The sequence below is a fragment of the Anas platyrhynchos genome, chromosome 27 (assembly GCF_047663525.1).
Source record: "Anas platyrhynchos isolate ZD024472 breed Pekin duck chromosome 27, IASCAAS_PekinDuck_T2T, whole genome shotgun sequence".
NCBI lineage: Eukaryota > Metazoa > Chordata > Aves > Anseriformes > Anatidae > Anas > Anas platyrhynchos.
This window is the reverse complement of record NC_092613.1, coordinates 7,355,875-7,375,984: the sequence shown is the minus strand read 5'-3', so window position 1 is coordinate 7,375,984 and position 20,110 is coordinate 7,355,875. Positions and strand designations below refer to the sequence as shown.

At 52.1% G+C, this 20,110-nt stretch overlaps 2 protein-coding genes and 1 long non-coding RNA gene across 4 annotated transcripts; 2 read left to right on the top strand and 1 right to left on the bottom strand.

Annotated features, from left to right (window-relative positions):
• The first annotated feature begins 174 nt into the window (after positions 1-174).
• Positions 175-11,745, top strand: CAPZA1 (capping actin protein of muscle Z-line subunit alpha 1). Its single transcript, XM_027444921.3, has 10 exons — positions 175-327; positions 5,170-5,233; positions 5,484-5,535; positions 6,364-6,427; positions 7,310-7,516; positions 7,933-8,012; positions 8,430-8,508; positions 8,985-9,056; positions 9,656-9,718; positions 10,274-11,745. The coding sequence occupies exons 1-10, from the start codon at positions 289-291 to the stop codon at positions 10,412-10,414; spliced, it is 861 nt and encodes a 286-aa protein (XP_027300722.1). The 5' UTR covers positions 175-288; the 3' UTR covers positions 10,415-11,745.
• On the bottom strand, positions 515-13,356 carry LOC110351673 (uncharacterized). Of its 2 annotated transcripts, XR_011805115.1 has the most exons (4): positions 13,218-13,356; positions 11,753-11,885; positions 1,161-3,328; positions 515-952 (listed from the first exon to the last, which is right to left on the bottom strand). It is a non-coding gene; the product is annotated as an uncharacterized lncRNA (long non-coding RNA). The 2 variants fall into 2 exon arrangements; XR_005261091.2 differs by having other exon boundaries at positions 515-3,328.
• Positions 13,357-13,488: 132 nt separating this feature from the next.
• On the top strand, positions 13,489-20,087 carry MOV10 (Mov10 RNA helicase). The gene is made up of 21 exons (XM_027444915.3): positions 13,489-14,020; positions 14,701-14,797; positions 14,944-15,074; positions 15,166-15,404; positions 15,485-15,725; positions 15,923-16,045; positions 16,161-16,314; positions 16,420-16,574; positions 16,715-16,891; positions 16,988-17,135; positions 17,222-17,383; positions 17,477-17,580; positions 17,769-17,866; positions 17,956-18,075; positions 18,152-18,254; positions 18,417-18,540; positions 18,620-18,811; positions 18,890-18,964; positions 19,070-19,195; positions 19,319-19,407; positions 19,491-20,087. Exons 1-21 carry the CDS (start codon positions 13,887-13,889, stop codon positions 19,603-19,605), a joined length of 2,907 nt encoding a protein of 968 aa, XP_027300716.3. The 5' UTR covers positions 13,489-13,886; the 3' UTR covers positions 19,606-20,087.
• The last annotated feature ends 23 nt before the right edge of the window (positions 20,088-20,110 follow it).

Genomic DNA, 20,110 nt, shown 5'->3' with positions numbered 1-20,110 from the left:
AGCGCTCACCGCTCGGGCCCCTCAACACCCCGCAGCCCAGCTCCGGTGTCAGGCGGGGACCCCGCGCCCCGTTAGGTGCCCCCCTCACACACACACAGAGCCCGGGGCCAGTGCTCACCGCCCCCCCCCCCCTTTTCCCCTCAGCACCCGCCCCGCCCGGCCCTAAGATGGCCGCCCCACGCTGTTTGCCCTCAGCCAAGATGGCGCCGGCCGCGCCTCCTGCCCGGCGCCCAGCCGGAGCGCCCGGCATCCTCCGCGCGGCGCCGGGCCGGGCCCTGAGGTGCCGAGATGGCGGATCTGGAGGAGCGGGTGTCGGACGACGAGAAGGTGGGGACGGGACGGGACGGGGCTGGATGGGACAAGGGGTGTCGTGACAGGACGGGTGCCGCAGCCCCGTGGCCGCCGTGACGGGTCGGTGCGGGCCGCCCGCCCCCCAGCGCGGCGCCGCCTCACGGCGGGGCTGCCTCACGGGGGTCCCTCACGGGGCTGAGGGGGGGGGGGGACACGGGGCTCATCGCCCGGTGCTGGCGGCGCTCCGGGCAGCTCCCCCCCGCCACAAAGGCCGGGGCAGCCTCCCTCAGGCGTGGAGCAGCGGCGGGGGGTAGCTGGAGGCAGCGCGGCCGCCTTCCTTCCCCTCCTTGTGAAGAGGAGCTGGGTTTATTTATTAAAATTCCCCGGGTCGTCAAGGTTTGGGGATCGTTAAAGATCCGTGAGGTCGGAGCAGGGTTTAATCTTGCTCTTAAAGTGCCGCTTTCGGTTTCCTTATGGCGACTGAGCCTCAGAGGCCCCTCGGGCCGGTGAGGTGTTGGAAACGAGCATCCCCCAGCAGGGGCGGCCAGCAGCACACACCGGCACCTGACGGGGAGCTGGGCAAACCCCTCAGCTGCTGGCATCTGGCTGAAAGCTCCTTCGACCTGCTGCAATGGAAACCATCCCTCCGTTTGCATTCGATCTGAAAATTAAACCAAAAGTAAGGTGCAGGTTGAGGCAGTGCGGCTTTCAGGGGAGGTGAGTTGTTGGTGATCCGGCAGGATTACAAAATCCTGTTTGTGGGCTGCATCTGGACTCAGCTCCTAGCCTAGGGCCTGAGTCTGGGACCAGGTCAGCGCTGCAAGGGTCTGGGGCCAGCCTGGCTGTGTTCTCCTTGCCCCCGCATTCACCTGAAATCCTCAGTTCTTCCCCAGGGAAGACACAGCCTGCCCTCTAGGACCTGTCTCCAAATATTTTATTTGTCAAAGTAGCTGGGATTTCACTTGGAATTGGAGCCCGTGTTCTAGTTCATGTCCTGGCTCAGGCAGCCTGGCATCAACATGAAGGAGCTCCATGGCTGGCAGAGGTAGGAGGAGAGGTGGTGAGGGTTCTGAAAAGGAAACATGCAGCAGGATTCATTAAAGTACCCATTTATAACCACTCAGGAAACAACAAAGAAAATCAAATGAAAGAGCAATAAAGTTAATTCCTCCCCTCACGCCTCCCACCCCTATAAACCTCACTTCTTTATTCTCTGTAGGTGCATTTTAGGAAAGCTGGGGGTTTGTTACTTTAAACCTCACTGCGGCATGTCCTGTTGTCTGTTTTCTGCTGCCATTTTACCAGTTTAAACTAGTATCGAGCAGCTTCCCCGTCAGCTACTTTCCCCATTTTAGAAAAAGGAAGTCAGTTTTGCTCGCTTACTGCGGAGCTACCTGAAATGGTAACGGTGGCCAGGAAATAGGTCAGTGTGCACAAAATCTTCTTGTGCTTCTGCAAGCGAACATCCTGCCGCCGCGCTCATACCGCTTTGAGATAAATCAACTCCAAAAATGACAAGTAACAGCGGTTCAGATGCTTGACATTTAGGATTAGGTACTTCACAGTCTGTTTCCTGAACTCCACTCCTGATTTCAGTAGCTTGATATAAGTGCTTTGTATTTGATTGCTTCACAGGAGAGTCGGTGCACGGGGTGCTTTAACAGGGAGCAGTTCTCACGTGCAGCGCTTGCCTGCTTGCTCATGGCTGGTTCTGCGAGGACATTTGATCAAAATGCAGAGCCCCCTTTGTGTTCTGCTCATCCTTCGAGGTGGAAGGCTAAAACGCCTGCAATATTTTTTTGTTCTCATGCTCCCTTCCCCAGGGCTGTGTCTATCAGAAACCATCAACCTAGAAGTCAACCTGTCCAAGCCCTGATCCCTTCTGTGAAGGCTCCATTTACAGTACGATTGTGCAGCCACATCATTGTTGTTTTAGTGCATAGTGTCATTTTTATGGCATTTAGGGGCCTTGGTTTTCCATATGTTGATTTAAACACCTTATAAAAAGTAATCTGTTCATCTGCAGAGTTAATTTGCAGTGCATGTTGTAGTGCAGCCCTCCCCCTGAAATGGATCTTGGCCTGAAGTGGCCATCTGTAAATGCCTTGGCGCAGTCTGATCCGCCTCTATTAGTGCTTACATTTGCACTTTCTCAGAAAAGCACATGGTATAATTTCAAGTCTTGCAGACATTAGGGCTGCCTCTCAGTGAAGTCCACAGAGGATAGAAAGCAGAAGCATCCTTCTTAATTACTGCTGTTATCTTCATCACCATCCAAGCTTTCAGTAGTGAAATCTAACAGATGATGTAACCAGCAAGTCCTAACTCCAGTCCTTTAAATCGTGGAAATTTTCACACAATAAGCAGTATGTTGTGAAGATTGATGTATACTTACCAACCTTATCTAAAAGCAGAAAATCAGGAGAAAATGGTTTTACGTTTTGCATATTTGCACGTGACCTATACAAGTTATTGACAAGTTGAAAAAATTCAGTACATGTTTTTTCCCATTCATACTGCAGAATTATTTCAGGCATAAAGAACATGTTCGTTTGTAATAGATGCTAATTTGGAAATCGATCTATTTTTATCTGAAGCTCTGCCCAGTAAGGACAGAGTTGTTACCCGATACTGCTGGAATAAGGCAATATGCCCTTTGTTGGGGAAGGTGTGTGTTTCCTTTCATGGCTTACTTTAAATCATCGCAACCATCACAAGTGATGCCATCTTTCTAATTAAAAATGTGGAAGACTTGAAGCAGCAATTTTTTCCAGCTGTGGCAGTAATTCAAATGAAATAGTTGAATATATGCATAAACCTTTGTTTTACTGCTCAAATGGAAAGTAGGGAAGTAATCAGAGGTTTAGCAAGTGTTCTGTAGTCATCTTCAATAAGTGTCCAGCTGAGCAAGAAGGCCTCTTCTACAGCCTTGACAGCTGTGCTTGGGAGAAAGTGACAGTTTTATCCTTCTAAGGTAAAGATCCAGTTTTGTGACATTTCCTGTTTCAAGTCTTGTCCAAGAAGATTTTATTCCCTTCTGTCTTGTAAAAACCATAAAAGATTTGGTTATAAAAATAAACTCTTAATGGTTTCAACAGGATCAAACAAAGGCCACCTAAACCCTAATAATCCAAGACAAGTTCATTGGATTTCAGAATACAGTGAAGGCTTTTTTTAAAAAAATAAAAAGGTAAAAAAAACTTATTTTTGCTTTTACAGCTTCAAAGTTTACAGATACCCAGGTATTTTCCTGCCAGCTGGCCTTTTCACTTATTGATTGTATCAATTCCAGTTCCAGAGGCCTTAATTCTGTCACTAGTGACAGCTCACGGCTCGGCTACGGTACAGTTTCCAATAAAATGCTATTTCAAGATAAGGGAAGGAGTAACACGCCAAAGAAGAAGGGTACCAAGTAACCCTTGAGAGAACACATGCCAGGAATGCTGGCACACTACAGGGAGTATCTCTCAGTTCTTTTTCTTACCCAGAGACTCCAAGCAGGCAGTAGCTCTTGAAGAAAGCCTAGCATGGCTTTGATAACAAGAAACCAGCACATTCTGAAATAAAGCCCTGACCAGTTCCAAATTCAGCACCTTTTTGATAAGCCAGCATCATTTTAACAAGCTCTCCACTATGTCCAGCTAGGTTTAATGTCTAAAAGTTTGAGTATGTCCCCTCGATGTTTTTGCACAGGACACATGCAGATGAAGAGCAGGTTCCTAAAAAGGGGCCTACAGGAAAGCAGGAGAGGGGCTCTGCCGGGGAGTGGGGTGACAGGACAGGGAGAAACGGTGTCAGACTAAAAGAGGGTAGGTTCAGATTAGGATATTAGGAAGAAATTCTTCACTCAGAGGGTGGTGAGGCACTGGAGCAGGGTGGAATTAGATGGTCTCTGAGGTCCCTTCCAACCCAAAGCATTCTGTGGGTCTGTTTCTATAATCAGTAGACACACAGACACATGCTTAAACACAGCTCTGCAAGGCTTGGAGAGGTACTTCATGATGTGCAAGAACAGGCTTCGTTTACATTTCCTGGCCTTATATTCCCAAAGATAATGCTGCACGTGCCTTTGGAGATGGATTCTACCAGAAATGTTTCTTTATGGTTGCTAATAGCTGGGCTGTAGCTTGTGCTCTCTGCAGTACAAGAATACTTCAGATGCACCAAAGGATCCTGCACTGAGAGTTTGTTGTCGTTCCCCAGGAGGTGTTTAGAAGGACAGAACAAACAGATCCACACAGAATCCAGTGGCAGTTGATGTAATTGATTTACTGCTCAGTTTATAGAGGGATCAACCTCATCCTCCACCCATTGTTTGCTGTGAGTCAGCGGCATCTCCTTCAGCCAGCTGTAAGCAGCAAACACGTTGCATCACAGGGAGCCAACAAGTCTTGCAGTGTGTCAGACACACCTTGGCAGCGTGATCACGCTGTTGGTTCCCATCTAGTTAAAGTACCAGTTTTACTGCAGTGGTTTCTTGTTCTTTTTATATGTTGGCATTTAGGTTCCTGATTACTAGCAAAGACCAGGAAAAAACGTTTAGAAATGTCACCAAGAGGGGGTAGCCAGCATTTATATTCTTAAAAAAAAAAAAAATACAGCTATGAAGGTTGAATAGTTCCCATTCTAACGGGTGCCCACATGAAATTTGATGTTCTTGCTGAGTACATTCGGAGTTTCTTTGCACTGAAAAAATGCCTAGTCTTATGAGAATGAGGATTTCTACTTGGAAAACACATCTGGATTTCTCCCTAAGCACGGGGTTTGTTATTACTGTCAGATTTGGGTTTGCTGGTGAATTGCTTCAGTGTAGGTTGCGGTGTGTATGAATTCAGTAAATGATCTTTTGTTTTTAATTACTTCTCTGCATCATTGTAGGTGCGTATAGCTGCAAAATTCATCACTCATGCACCCCCTGGAGAATTCAATGAAGTATTCAATGGTAAGTAGGTGAAGGAACATGATCAGTAGCATTTTCTTCACATTTCACCTACTATGAGAGTCTATGGTTATGTTATGATATGTTGCTCTTAAGGTCAAGTATAAGTAAGGGAAAAGCACGCACTCATTCTGTGACTACTTATGCCTGATGAAACGATTTTAATCATTCATGTTTTTGTACAGTTGAAAATGAAATAAAGAAACATTTGATCAAGAACCAATAACCTATCTGAACACCCTTTTTTCTCCAGATGTCCGGTTATTGCTCAACAATGACAATCTTCTCAGGGAAGGAGCAGCACAGTAAGTATTAATGTTTCAAACAAAATGTGTGCTTCTCTGTGGTGATAATTTGACTTACAACCATGGTTCTGTGACAAAGCAAGCCATTTGTTCTATTGAGAGCAGTCTGCTGTAGTTCGTTATCCCCCAACAAAATATATAATGAAAGGCATGGCTGATTCTTTTTAAAAGGCTTAAATTGGAATTTGTGGTGTAGAGGCCATATAAAACTGACAGGAAGGCAATCTGCCAAAAAAAAAAAGAGTAATTCTGCAGCAGCAGGAATGTCTGATCTTGTTGAAGCATGATTTGTTAAGCAAGTGAAGCCTGAAATACTGAGTAGTCCTAAACCAGAGCTTAAACTGCCCTCAGAAAATACTTTCAGAATATCTTGTTTACTTGTGCAGCCTCATCAGGTGTCTCAAGGTTATGCATACAAGCCTTTTGATGCTAAGGCTTTACCTTGAGCTGTGAGATCAGTGAGCAGGTCTTGACAGAAGAAAATTGTTGTAAATATTAGTCTACTCATATTTGTTTACCTTACTGCTAAATTTTAGCCGGTGTGTTCCTGTTTTGCATTGGCTTGCTCATTATCCCTCAGGCTGCCTGCTGCTCTACTTTTGAACTCTGTACTTTTATGGTCATCACTAAATAAACCTGACTTTAGACTGGGTGTTTTTGTAGCTATCATCAATAAAAGGTATTGCAAAATCCTTTAAGAGTGCTAATGTGTATTATTTGCAAGTTTAAGGTGAAATTTTCTGTAGTATAAACCACACCATGTACTTATCCCTGAGTGAAGATAAATGTGAATGTGCAGCTAAAATTCATGCTCTTAATTCTTAACAGTGCATTTGCACAGTACAACATGGATCAGTTCACTCCTGTGAAGATAGAAGGGTATGATGAGCAGGTAAGGGAAAGCTTCGCACTGAATGTTTGTATTACTGCACTACACAGAAGGAATAAATGCATTGTGTCATCAATATCTTTACAATTTTCATCCTACCTGCAGATCATCTTTCCTCCTTCCACTAGATCATCCTCATGTTAACAAGTTTTTGTTCTTGTATAGAAGGCATAGGTGAAACATTGCCTTAAAGCATTGTCTGTTACTGCCTGGTAACCAATTCACTGTTAAGTAAAGCCCCACACTGAAATCACTGCAATTCCAGTTCAAGTATGATCGATTAAAGATTGTTGTTTATTTAAAGATTACTTGCAACTCCTTACAGTACTACATCCTCACCGTTCCTACTGTGATTCAATAGTGGATTCTTAGTGGTATTTTTGCTGTGGTCTGCATTTTAATCCATCCCCAGTTACCAAAAAAATAAATAATTGTGTCTTAGACTATATCAATGTAATACTGCCCAATCTATGTCAGCAAAGCTTTTCCCTTTTATAATGCTTCTTATAAGACGACTAGGGAACATTCTTTTCTAGAATGGCCCAAGCTTTTAGTTTTAACATCGTGATGCCTACACACTGAAGTATGACTACTTACAGTTTGGTTTTGTGTTGTTTTTTTTCTGAGAGCAAGAAGTACTACAGAAGATAGAAAGCTGGCTTGACCATCTGTTCTATTCTGAGCCAAGCACTGACCTAGCTTTCCTGGTGTCCCAGATATGTTCATGGGAGACAGATATTTTAAGAGGGCTGTCCATAGAAATAGCTTTAACAAGAGGAAGCTACTGTACAACCTGCAAAGGATGTACATGGATAACTATTCAAACAGCCAAAACACATTTATAGCAGCACAAGAATATATTAATTTCAATTTCTTATTTTACAGGTGTTAATCACAGAACATGGTGATCTGGGCAATGGCAGATTCTTAGACCCAAGAAACAAAATCTCTTTTAAGTTTGATCACTTAAGGAAAGAAGCAAGCGATCCGCAGCCTGAGGACACAGAATCAGCTTTAAAACAATGGAGAGATGCCTGTGACAGTGCATTGAGAGCTTATGTGAAAGATCATTACCCAAATGGCTTCTGTACTGTTGAGTATCCACCTTGTTTCGTTGAAAATTCTTTGCTCGGTGTCACTCAGTACTTTGAGTGGACTTTGTGCCAAGCAGTGTTGTTTGAATTCTCCATCCTCACTAGTGTTTTTGCTAACTTTAGAACAACAAATTTCAAAAAGGGTGCAAATAACTTGGTATGCACATCGTGGTAGAAATTTATTAGACCACCTTGTTCATATTTATGACTGCCAAGCACCTTAACACCTGCCATTAAAGAACAGGAAGCACTATTTGCACATAATTGCAAGCGGAGGTGCTGGACAATGTAACTAGTGGTAAACATTCCCAATGAGATACCACAATACCAAGCCTCCACAGTGCTACCAGGAACAGAAATTGCAAGTGGTTTTCTTCAGCTCTTTTGCCATTTTAACTCTTTTTCTGAATGCAGGTTTATGGTAAATCTATAGATGGACAGCAGACAATTATTGCCTGTATTGAGAGCCACCAGTTCCAGCCCAAAAATTTCTGGTAAGACTACTTAAACAGTGCGTTCTCTTCCTTTACTAGTCCTCAAACAAACCCTTTCTCTACTGGGGGTCTGAAGGGCAAGTAGCCTTGGGTTTCCCCAGGAGCTCTGATTCTCATTCTGTAGTTTTCCTTGCAAGCCCTTGGGCACTTCCCTAAAGCTTTCAGTGAGGCTCAGTGACCTACCTACAGAAAAATATATTAGCAGAGCTGAAGACACCCCCTTACATATTCCAAAGCATTGGAGCCAGCCTGTAATGAAGCTGTGCTGTGGTGAGCTGGGCTTCAGAAATGGAATTCATTGGCATATAAGGCCCTTCAATACTGATCACAAGATATCAGGAATAAATTGCTCATTAATGTGGCTCTTTTTTTGTCAGCACTTGCTGGAAATAGTTTACATGCTGTGATTGTTCTTAGGAATGGTCGTTGGAGATCAGAATGGAAGTTTACCATCACACCACCGACAGCTCAGGTGGCTGCAGTGCTTAAGATCCAGGTAAGCTGCATTGTCTGGCAATAACAGGAGAAGCTGCTTGCCTTACACTAATAATGCATTTGACTCAAAACAAGATGCTGAAATACAGCAGAGATGTCCTTCTGGAGTCAAGATACTATTAAGCTAACAATTCAGGAAATCAATTCTTAATACTTCAGTGTTTTGGGCATTGCTTACAATGTGGCTTATTATATAGCATTACCCTATATGCCTCCAAGTCTGCTTGACTTTGTACGGCTAAAACCTATTCCATGAATTCTTTTATAATTGCTCTTATTTCAACTCTAGGCGTTTACTTCATTAACATAATCTTGAACAGTGTTGACAAAGAATGAAACCTTCCTGCTTTTAGTCTCCACGTAAGCAGAGAAGACTGGCACAACAAAGCTGTTGTGTCATTCTGATAGCATTTGGGGGCTCTTGGGATTATAAAATGAGTGTTAGTGATAACCTGCATTTTGTCTGTCTTTGTTTAGGTTCATTATTACGAAGATGGTAATGTTCAGCTGGTTAGTCATAAAGATATCCAGGACTCTGTACAGGTTTCAGTAAGTATGCCAAAATTTTTTAATGATAAAGCACCTATTTTGTTTCCTGAACATCTCATGAATTATACCCTTGTATGACTACATTCCATTGACTTTAATGTGATTTTAGAGTGACTAGTCGCTGTACCTGTAGTGTTTAGAGTTGCATGGAAAACCCAGATTTTTAATTGCTTTAAAATTGTCTGTTAAAAAGTGCAATGTCCATTGAACAGCTTATCTTATGAGAGTCAGTTAAAGATCGCAGAATACACCCTTGTATCTACATCCTAGGGAACTGAGATGTAAAAGCAGTATACTAAAGGAAAATAAATAGTCCTGTAGTACAGTAGAGGGAGCAATAGTCATAAAATCCCTATCTGTACTATGAAGACCTACTTCCCTTTTGCTCACTAGGGTGCAGTCCTGTTTCAGTTTGGAACACAAGCTTAAGCTAGTATCTTGAACTCCACTGGGATGTGTAGTGAGTGGAAGGACCCAGCTACAAAGAGCATCCGCCACCTCACATTATCCATTTCATCTATACTCAGACTGTTACTTAAGAAATCCATTGCATATGAGTTATTTTTTAACATATAAAGATCTCTTTTTCCCCTTTGTAGAGTGATGTCCAGACAGCTAAGGAATTTATTAAGATAATAGAAAATGCTGAAAACGAGTATCAGGTAAGATCAGTAGTTGTTACGTAAATGCAATTGAATTGTATCAATTTCCATTTGCAGTTAAAGGAAGTATGAAGAATTGACCTCTGACTCTTTCTGACTTACTGTTATCTGTTCTTATCTGTTACTAAGAATTACTTCGAAAGGGGCATTAGTATTTGTTGATGGAATCTAGTTGTAAAGCTATATAGCTATACAGCAAATTTGATTATTAAATACAAATGATGCCCGGAACAAGCACGGAAGGGGAGTGGACAAGTCTTATAGTTTTCCTGACAGGTAAAAACACTGAAAGGGAAATGCGTGAGAGCTTTTTATGTTGTCCCAGCCTGTGTGCAAGAAGCAGATGTGATACAGATAGTTCGGGAACACGTGTGAGTGTAGCAATGTCTCCTTAGGAGAGTTTCATAGAAACCCTTCGCTTGCACACACACAGGTGACAGCACTAACCAGTCAGTAGCATGCCTTCCCCTTGCAGAAAGGGTTTTGTGGCTTTAACGGATTCACTTCTCCAGAGTCTCTTTACTACTATAACTGAACCTACTTTTGCCATTGCAGACAGCAATCAGCGAGAACTACCAGACTATGTCAGACACCACTTTCAAAGCCTTACGCCGGCAGCTACCTGTCACCCGCACCAAGATAGACTGGAACAAAATCCTCAGCTACAAGATTGGCAAAGAAATGCAGAATGCTTAATGTGGAAATAAGGAGATTTATGAAATGTTTGTGTGCAAAAAACAAATGTGGTCCTATGCCAAGTAGATGGTTTCTAAACCAGTGCAGCATTTTTCTAGGGCTTTCAAAGTTAACAGGTTTTCTAGCCTCAGAGAAAACTGTGGAACAAATAGCGTTGTCTTTGTGTTTTGTGTTTCCTGCCGCATAAACTTCCTATTGTGACTGCATATACTGATAGGTTGTTTTAATTAAACCACATTCATGGTTCAGAAGTTTAGCTGTTTTCAATCACTAATTGTACTGGTTGGAAAACTTCCTAGCTGGAAAAGCCCTACTATAAATACAGCTGAGGGTGCAGTGCATTTCCTTCACCTGTATACAGCACTCCAGGTACTCCAGTAAGTTTGTCAAATCTGCCAACAGCTCAAGGCGCTATGCTGCAAGATATAGTAATGCAAGAGACAGTAAGTGCTCCTATGTATCCTTACTACTGACCTCCACAAAGCAAGAAGCCTGTAGGCTTAAGTTTTACTATACAAAATGAGTTTACAAAATCCATTACGGAAATCCCTTACAAAGCCAGCTCTTCCAGGGTCTCTTTTTAATCTGAAGTTTTGAGCCACATTCTCTGAAAGCGAACGTTTTTGCTCTTCTTTCCCTCGTGTATGTACGGTTATGGGACATCTGCATTTTTACAGACTGCAAGCGTCTGTGTTGGATCGCTGCTGATCCATATAGACTGGATGAAGATTAAAATGCAAGTGTCTACAGAATAATAGGTGTGTTGCGCTTTAATGCTTTGTGGCAGGTTCATAGAATTTGTATCACAGGTGTATGGATGGATAGTGTACAAAATAAATAAACTTGTACCAAAGTGAGAGAAATAACCTTTCCATTTTGTCTCTATTGTGGCCAGTTTCTTGTCATACTTAATGGGAGATTCTGGAATTAATCACTTCATTGCTCTCTAACTGCTTGCTCTGTGTTACTTTGCTTTTCTGTAAAATCAAGAATAGGTCCTATCAGTTTCTCTTAAGGGGAGGTTGAAGAGGCACGTGTATGCTTTCCTCAATTCAAACCTGGAAAGTTGATCCATTGCAAAGTGAAACCCCTCTGGTTAACTCACTTTTCTTTGTTTACACTTGGTTATCACTGGGCCTTTTTGCAGGTTCTGTTTTTTAAACTGGTTAGCGTCTTCCTGTTTTTTAGTACACAAAGAAAGGGGTTGAGAAGATAGGGATGTAACTGCCTGTGCATTATGCTGGAGGTTTTGCACAGTGATGCCACAAAATAAGTGTCTACCCTGTGTGAGAAATTTTGTCAAAATAAAATATATTTGTATTTGCTGTTGAGACTGACCTTTCATCCTGCAGGCATCCTCTGTATAGTCTAGTAGAAATACACGGGTCTTTGTTTTAAAGCCATTTGTGTCTGTTCTTTCATGGTCTCACTTCTGTTAATGCCTGGGGAAGGCAGAAGTGCAGGTGGCAGCCTGAAAGCAGGGATGGGAGCGTTTGCAAACCTTCAGACAGTGCTCACATCCTGGTACACAGACCTGGGAACTGGGGGTCTAAGAAATTTTAGGTTGAAAGAAAAATAATCACACTGCTCTAATGAAGCACTTCACCTGGGTAAAACCTAAGTGGTTTTTGCTAATCACCTGGGTCTCGTTGCAACACCTCATAGCCTCTTACATTCCACTTTTGAAACTCATTGCAGGACACACGCACGTATAACATGGGAACAGTACAGCGGGAAGGGATCTTCAAAAATCATCTAGTCCATACACCCCGTGTCAGTTGCATTAGACAAAACAAGGCTGCCTGAGTGCTAGTGGGAGTTCTTGTCCTCAGCTCGGTTTGCACACAGCTGTGCTAAGAGCAACTCAAGGACAGCACTTCTATCACCAGCATCTGTAGCAACCGTTTCCTCCCTGCAGCTTGGAGATGAAAGGTGTGGATGAGTGCCGAAGGTGCTGTGGGCTGTGGCCCCAACCAGGCAAACGCTGCAGGAATTCCAGCAATGCGAGGCTGAGGGTTTGGGGGGGGGGAGAGGGGGCTGAGATAACTGTGCACACAGCAGAGTTTTTATCTACCAGCACAGCCTGTTTCAAGGCTAGTCTTTAACCGATCCTAGTTTGTTAAATTGGGAGGAGTTCACCCCCACTCATTCCAGTCTGAAGACAATTTTTTATCTCCCTGCCCTTCTCAAACTTCAGCTAGCCAACTTTCAGGGCCAGCTCATTCCCCCACCTACCTCCTCACCCTTCTCCCTCAGCAGCCTTCTCCGCAGCAGCCTCAGCTGTCCCACTCTCAGCTACTTCCCAGCTCCTTGGAGGAACAAAATTCAGCGCTGCAACTCACTGCAACCGAGCCGCTGAGCAATTGCCAGCGGTGACACACTCTAAAGCTGTTTGCTGTTCTCTGCTCAGGCCCTGAGGTTTCAGGTGAGACCAAGGCCAGCTAGAGGCTGACTCCTCCAGGCTCTATTCACCAGCCAGAGCCTGACCCCAGGCCCAGCACAGCAAGCAGGCACCGCAGCTCAACCAAGCCAGGGCAGCTGAGCACAGCCTGCCACAGAAAGAGCTTTCCTAGCTATTTGTGAGCTCAAAGCTTAAAGTTCCAGGATTCCGCCAGCAAAACGCGACAAAAAGGCTTACAGGCAACTTCTCCAAAAGTGACATCCATCTTTCTGAAGCCTCAGCGCCCTCCCACAGTGTGGGAGCCCTACCCCAGCACCCTCCCGCAGCCCCCGCTATCAGCAGCAGTGCTTGAGTCACAAAACCACTCGCCCAGCCCCGGGGAGGTGAAGGCAGCAGACTTACCCCGGCGTCCTTTGGCTGCAGAGAGCACGAGCAGCGCCGCGAGCAGTCCCAGAGCCCGAGACCGTTTTACCAAAGCAAACCGAGGATCCCCACCCTTAGCTAGGCTGGAGAGCTCCAGCACGACAAAGCAGAGGCAAAGCCCAACACAGAGCCCGGCCGGTGCTGCCGCTGCCCTATTTATACAGAGCAGCTGCGGGAGCCCTGGGAGCTCTCCCCCCGTCGTTGGCTCGAGTGATGCCGCGCACCTGGGCGCTGCCCCTGCCCTCGGAGCTCTGGCAGCGACCCCGGCTGCCCCCCCCTGCCCGACGGGGCGCCCGCAGGGCTGGCCCGGCCCCGGCATTGCCGCTGCCCCCCGCTCCCGGCGGCTGCGGCGGGGGCTCAGCCCCGGGACCCCCCCCATCGGGGGGCCGGGCGGGGGATGTGGGACCAGGGGTCGGGATCGGGGTCGAGGCCGGGCCCGGGGGGGGCGGCGGAGAGGCCCTGGGCGGGGGCAGCGCCCCCACGGCCCGGCCCCGGTCCCAAGCGGGCGGGCCCGTGGGGCTCAGCCCCTTTCGCTTTCGTTTCTCCCTGCGGAGCCAGCCCCAGCCCGGCACGTCCCGGCTCAGCTCGGCACGTCCCAGGGCTCAGCACATCCCGGCTCGGCTCGGCACGTCCCGGCTCGGCTCGGCCATGCCGCGGTTCAGCGTGGCGGAGGCGAGGCGCTGCGGGGAGCAGTTCGTGCAATTCCTGCGGGACACGGGCCGGGAGCAGGAGAACCGCCGGGACGCGCTGCGCACCATCTACGGCGGCGAGTTCCGCGCCAGGTGAGCGCCGGGACCCCCCCCCCGGGGGGGGCTGGACGGAGCCCCCAGCGCTGCCGAGCCCCCGGAGAGGGGGATCCCGGAGCCCCAAACCCCAAAGCGCCGGGGCCCGGCTCTCCCGGGCGGCCGCTCCCCCTGGGGACCGCTCCGTTCACCGGCCCCGTGCCCCCGCTCCCCTCCGCCTCCCCCCGGACGATCCCGGCTGCGGGGACCCCCCCGTAGCCCCCCGAGCACGGCCGGGGCACCGCACGCCCCCTCCTCGCCCGCTGGCCCCAGGGCAATGTCCCCGCCGTTCACCAGCGTTCGCTGCGCTGCGGGAGGAGCTGCGGGGGGCGCCGCAGCCGGGGAGCCCCCCCCGTCCATGCAGGTGCCCCCTGGGCAGCCCCCGCTGCCGAGGATCCGGGGCCGGGGCCGCCCCTGCACAGACAGGGGCCAGGAAGCCGTGTGGTGTCGTGGCACAGCGCGGTGCTGCCCGAGCAGCCTGCGGGGACAGAGGGTTTGCTACATCTGGGGGGCCGGTGGAAAAACCCCGGTCCTTTTCCCTCTCCTTCCATCCCCCAAAACAGAGGGAATGTCTGGGGTGAGGGGCCCGGCTTCACCCCCTTCCTCCCCGCACCTCCCAGCTCCCCAGTGCCCAGCCCTTCTCGTCTCCACTTGAAACCTTCTCTCTCTTCTGTGTGCAGGACTGACACAAAGATGCCCAGTTTCTCTTGCATCTTGTACGCCCTGAGGGTGACCCACCAGGCTCAGGTGCACGGGGAGTCCGTGCACTTCAAGAAGGTGAGGGAGGGCCTGGGCTGGGGCCGTGCCGCAGCTCCCACAGCCCTAGGAATGGGCTCAACAGGAGCCCCCAGCCCCCGGCAGGACCCGGGCACGCACTGGGGGCCTGTGCCCGGCACCACGCTGATGCTCGCTGCTCCTCGCAGGGGAAGAAGCGAGTGGTGGTGGCAGACCAGTACCGCAGACCCAGAACCAATGTAGAGACATCTGCACCCGCTGCCTCAGGCCAGCAGCCCAGCACCGGCCCGCAAGTGTCACCGAGCCGTGCCAAGAAGTGGTAGGACCCCCGGCACCCTGCCCGTGGCTGCCCACGGGGACCTGGGTACCCCTGCCCCAGCCAGGGGCACCTGACCCCGCTCTTCCCGTAGGGCCGAGTTCATCCGTGGGAAGCACGGGGTAGAGATTGTCTCAGAACATGACCGGGCCAACGGGCAAATCCGCTTCGATGTGACACTCGGCCAGCCCCGCACGGTCACCATCCAGGTGAAGAACCAGGGCACAGAGGCCGTGAGGCTGCGTAACTGCCACTCTCTCCGCCGCCTGCGGGAATTCTCCTTCCTGGACCAGCACGGGGTGACGCAGGGCGAGCCCCTGCTGCTGCAGCCAGGTATGGCCCCAGCCCCTGCTCGGTGCACGGCCCTGGGAGGGGACGCAGGACGCCGGTCCCCAGCTCTCCCCTCCTCGCAGGCGGCACACACCCCATCCAGGTGCGGTGCCTGACCAAGTACAACGGGTTCTTCCGTGCCGTGGTGGTGTTCGACTTCGCCAAGGAGTCGGGCGAGTTCTTCAGTATCGGGCGCTCCGTTGCTGCCATCGCTCAGAGCCAGCTGGCCAAGGAGCTGGGGCCCACGTCGTCCTTCGAGCCTTACCAGGCCAACCTCCAGCGCCCCGTCACGGTCATCACCGAGGAGGGTGTGCCCCCCGTCAGGTATGGGGTGGGCCCTGGCTCTTCCCTTGGCTGGGGCAAGGCTCAGTTCATAGGGACCCGGCTTTCTGTGATGGTGTTTTTGTCCCTGGGCAGTGGCTGGGGACAGCGCTGGTGACTTGCCAGGGCCATGGGTGGTCACAGCGCTGAGGGGAACACAGCCTGGCTGTCCCCACAGCACCGCTCTCTCCTCTACCCAGCTCCCTGAAAAACGAGCTGGAGAAAGAAATCCCACTGAACAGCTACCCGTACCCAAAGAGCCTCAAGGAGACAATCAAGCTCGGACCCAAGACCGACCCTGCCTCCAGCTGGGTTAAGATGCTGTGAGTGCCGACGGGCAGGGGCAATGCCTCCCTGGCCTGTGCATGTCCCCTCTGCTGCCCCTGCGTCCTACGGGGCCGCATGGGGCACGGTGACACCCCCTGCACTGGCCCCCAGGTCGCTGCTGGAGGCACCGCTACACGCTGGGAACTACCAGCAGAAGTTCCAGCTGCTGCTGCACCTGGAGGAGATCCAGATGGAGGTGGACATCCGCCGCTACGACATGCAGGAGGTGACCATGGTGCAGGACAGGGAGCTGCTGGTCCTCGATGTGAGTAGGGACAGCTGCTGCGGCAGCCCCCAGAGGCTCGGGGGTGGCCAGGGGCTCGGGGTGGCCCTGGCGGCACGCTGGCATCATGTTGGCCGCTTGGTGCAGGTGCCCGGTGTGGCTGAGAACCGCCCGTCCGTGCTGAGGGGCGACCACCTCTTCGTCAGCCTGAGCAGCGAGCGGGACAGCTCCCCGCTCGTCCAGTACAAGGGCTACGTGCACGACGTGGAGCTGGAGAAGGTCAGGCTGGGCTTCTCCTCCAAGTGAGTGGTGTCCGTTCCCAGCTGGGCTGGCGGGGCCCCGGCAGCCCCGCTCGGTGCCAAAGGCCGGGCGCGGGTTGGGAAGGGCAGGGGAGGCCGTGGGGCAGCGTCCCCCGCGCCTGGCTCACGCCGCTCCTTCCCAGGTTAAAGAGCAAGTTTGTGAATAAGCTGAAGTTCGACGTGACCTTCACCTTCAGCCGCCTGCCGCTGCAGGTCCAGCACCGGGCTGCAGCCTTGTCCATGCAGCAGGGCTTGGCCAGCCTCCTCTTCCCCTCTGCCTCCTGCAACAAGTCTCTCATCTCGGGCCCCTACCAGCCCCGGTGAGTCCCCGTGCCTGGGGCCAGCTGCCCCATGGGGACAGGACAGGATGGGACAGGGGGACGGGGACCCAGCACGCTCAGCCTCGGCTCCCACAGCTGGTTCGACAGCAAGCTGCAGAAGAACGAGGAGCAGCGCAGAGCCGTGATGAACATCGTGACGGGGATGTCCAGGCCGGCCCCATACCTCATCTTTGGGCCTCCTGGGACTGGCAAGACAGTCACCCTGGTGGAGGCCATCAAGCAGGTGAGCGGCCAGGGCCCAGGACCAGCTCACGGCATCGCTGCCGGCCCTGTGGGGCTCAGCGCCTTCACCCCCTCCTCCCCACCTAGGTGTGGTCGTGCTTCAAGGACGCCCGGATCTTGGCCTGCGCCCCTTCCAACAGCGCCGCCGACCTGCTGTGCCAGCGCCTCATCACGGACATCGCCCCCCGCTACGTCTACAGGATCATGGCCAGCTCCAGGAGCTACCGGGAGGTGCCTACAGAAATCAGGGTAGGTCCGTGCCCCTCTGCCCAGCACCCCCCTGGTGTGACCGGGCTGGCAGCCCCAGGGGAGGGAGCTCCCACCTAACCCCCCCTGTTCCAGCCCTGCTGTAACAGGGACGACGAGCAGGACTGCTACGTGTACCCCAGCAAGGAGTTCCTGGGGCGCTACCAGATCATCATCACCACGCTGGTGACAGCGGGAAGGTCAGAGTCCCCACGTCCCTGGAGGTGGCCTCATGTCTGGGCCATGAGGGGCTTCCCTGCTGGGGTGCAACAGGGAGGGGATGCAGGAGAGCGGGGCAGCCCCAGGGAGGGTGATGGTGATGGTGATGGGAGGAAGGCTGGCCAGGCAGGCAGCACCACTCACGCAGCCTCACGCTGCCTTTCCCCAGGCTGGCATCGGCCAACTTTCCCCCACGCTATTTCTCCCACGTCTTCATCGACGAGTGCGGCCACGCGGTAGAGCCGGAGAGCGTGGTCGCTATCGCTGGTGAGTGGCTCCCGGGTCGGCATCACGGCCCCCAGGCTCCCCCCTTCCCTTCCCCACCCCACAGCCAGCGCTGAGCTCCCTCCGCCCAGGCCTCCTGACTGCCATGGACCCGGAGAGCAACCCCAACGGGGGGCAGCTGGTGCTGGCAGGAGACCCCCAGCAGCTGGGCCCCGTCCTGAGGTCGCCGCTGGCCACGGAGCACGGCTTGGGTGAGCGAGGGCAGGGGTGGGAGCGATGCCGGTGCCCGAGCGGCACGGCGGGGAGCCACGGGTCTGGTGTGCGCAGGCACCTCGCTGCTGGAGAGGCTGATGCTGCACAACGCGCTGTACAAGAAGTCGAGCGATGGCTACAACTCGCAGTTCGTCACCAAACTGCTCTGGAACTACAGGTGGGGATGGAGCGAGAGTGGGGCCGGGACGGGGAGCTGCCCCGCACTCCAGCTCCCCTTCCCAGGGGTGCCCCAGCCTGTGCGGGAGATGGGGCAAACCTCACACAGTGCCCGGGGAGAGCATCGGGGCCACCCCCTGCACGCTTGTCCTACCTCTCCCAGGTCCCACGAGGCCATCCTCAGGATCCCCAATGAGCTCTTCTACGACAGTGAGCTGAAGGCCTGCGAGGGCGACGAGTTTGATATTCGCAACTTCTACTGTGCCTGGGATGAGCTTCCCAAAAAAGTGAGGGGGGCGCCAGGGCAGGGGCTGGGAGGAGCCCCCGAGCTGCAGCCCCGCTGACCCCAAGTCTCTGCACCCCCAGGGCTTCCCCATCATCTTCCACGGCGTCTGCGGGGAAGACCAGAGAGAAGCCAAGAGCCCCTCTTTCTTCAACACGGCTGAGATCGAGATCCTGGTCCAATACCTCAAGAAGCTGCTGCAGAGCCAGGGCAAGCGGGGCTGCCCCACCATCTCGCCCAAGGAGATCGGCATCATCGCTCCCTACAGGAAGCAGGTGAGGGGCAGGCGGCAGCGGGAGGTGGTGCATCCCCCCCAAAAAAATGCTGCTGCAGCGTACCGCGTGCCTCTGCAGGTGGAGAAAATCCAGAAAGCCATCACCACCCACGACCCCGTCCTGAGGGCGCTGCCGGACATCAGGAAGCTGAAGGTAGAGAGGGGCCCAGCCCCGGTGCAGCTCAGCCTGGGGGGTTCCCATGTGCGGCTGGGGGGAGGCAGCGGTGCCCCAGCAGCCGCTCACCCCCACCTGCCCTAGGTGGGCTCCGTGGAGGAGTTCCAGGGCCAGGAGCGCCGTGTCATCCTCATCTCCACCGTGCGCAGCTGCAGCGAGTACTTCCAGCTCGACCAGACCTTCAACCTGGGCTTCCTCAAGAACCCCAAGGTACTGTGCCCCCCCGAGCAGCCCCCTCGGTTCCCCGCTGCCTGCAGCCAGGAGCAGCCCCAGAGCCCGGTACCGGGAGGTGCTGCTGCAGGGTGAAGCCCTCGCTCTTGTTCCCTTCTCCAGAGACTCAACGTGGCCCTCACCAGGGCCAAGGCTCTGCTAATAGTGGTGGGCAACCCAGTCGTCCTCAGCACGGATCCCCACTGGCACAGGTGAGCCTACCCCCAGCTGCCCCCTGCTGCTGCTGCTCAGGGCCGGGCGCGGGGCCGTGCTCAGCCCTTGCTGTGCCCGCCAGGTTCCTCAGGTACTGCAAGGAGAAGGGCGGCTACACGGGTTACCCCTTCGAGGAGGAGACCCCCGAGGAGGACAGCCTCGCGGCCCACCTCAACTCCCTGCACCTCAGCACTTAGCAGCCAGGTACCCCCGGGTTTCACGGGCCGTCCTTCAGGAGCTCCGCACGCTGCTGACCCATGGGGCTTCCCCAAAGGAAAACCCCTCAGCGGGAGCAGCCCCACGGAGCTCCTGCGACCCCGACCTGGCCCCTGGCTGCAGCAGCCTCCTGCTCCCCCCACTTTGTCCTTGGGTCCCCCCCGGGCTCCCCACGCATCCCTGCAGAGCCCAGGCTGTGTGTGCTGGGCCCTGCCCGGGGTCCCTGTGGCAGGGGAGAGGTGACTGCGGCTGCCAGCTGCGAGCCTGACCCAGACCACAGGGCTGAGGACCACCCCCCCCCTTTGCAGAGTGGGACCACGGACCAATTTTATTTGGTTTTAATCATTTTTTGATACAGCCAAAGAAAGCCAATTGCCTTTGACTGCTCTCGCCTGGCCCCCAAGCTGGGCGGTGTGCGGGCGCACAACTTTCTTTCCCCGAATAAACAGAGAAAACACTGAGAGTGCTGGTGTCAGTCCTGGGGGG

What these genes read in the sequence shown, in the direction of transcription:
- MOV10 (XM_027444915.3), top strand. Translation starts at nt 13,887, where the DNA reads ATGCCGCGGTTCAGCGTGGCGGAGGCGAGGCGCTGCGGGGAGCAGTTC. An exon ending in ACGCTGGTGACAGCGGGAAG is followed by an intron (nt 17,581 to 17,768) that starts GTCAGAGTCCCC and finishes GCCTTTCCCCAG; the next exon opens with GCTGGCATCGGCCAACTTTC. An exon ending in GGGATGAGCTTCCCAAAAAA is followed by an intron (nt 18,541 to 18,619) that starts GTGAGGGGGGCG and finishes CTGCACCCCCAG; the next exon opens with GGCTTCCCCATCATCTTCCA.
- CAPZA1 (XM_027444921.3), top strand. Translation starts at nt 289, where the DNA reads ATGGCGGATCTGGAGGAGCGGGTGTCGGACGACGAGAAG. An exon ending in GGGTGTCGGACGACGAGAAG is followed by an intron (nt 328 to 5,169) that starts GTGGGGACGGGA and finishes GCATCATTGTAG; the next exon opens with GTGCGTATAGCTGCAAAATT. An exon ending in TAGAAGGGTATGATGAGCAG is followed by an intron (nt 6,428 to 7,309) that starts GTAAGGGAAAGC and finishes CTTATTTTACAG; the next exon opens with GTGTTAATCACAGAACATGG.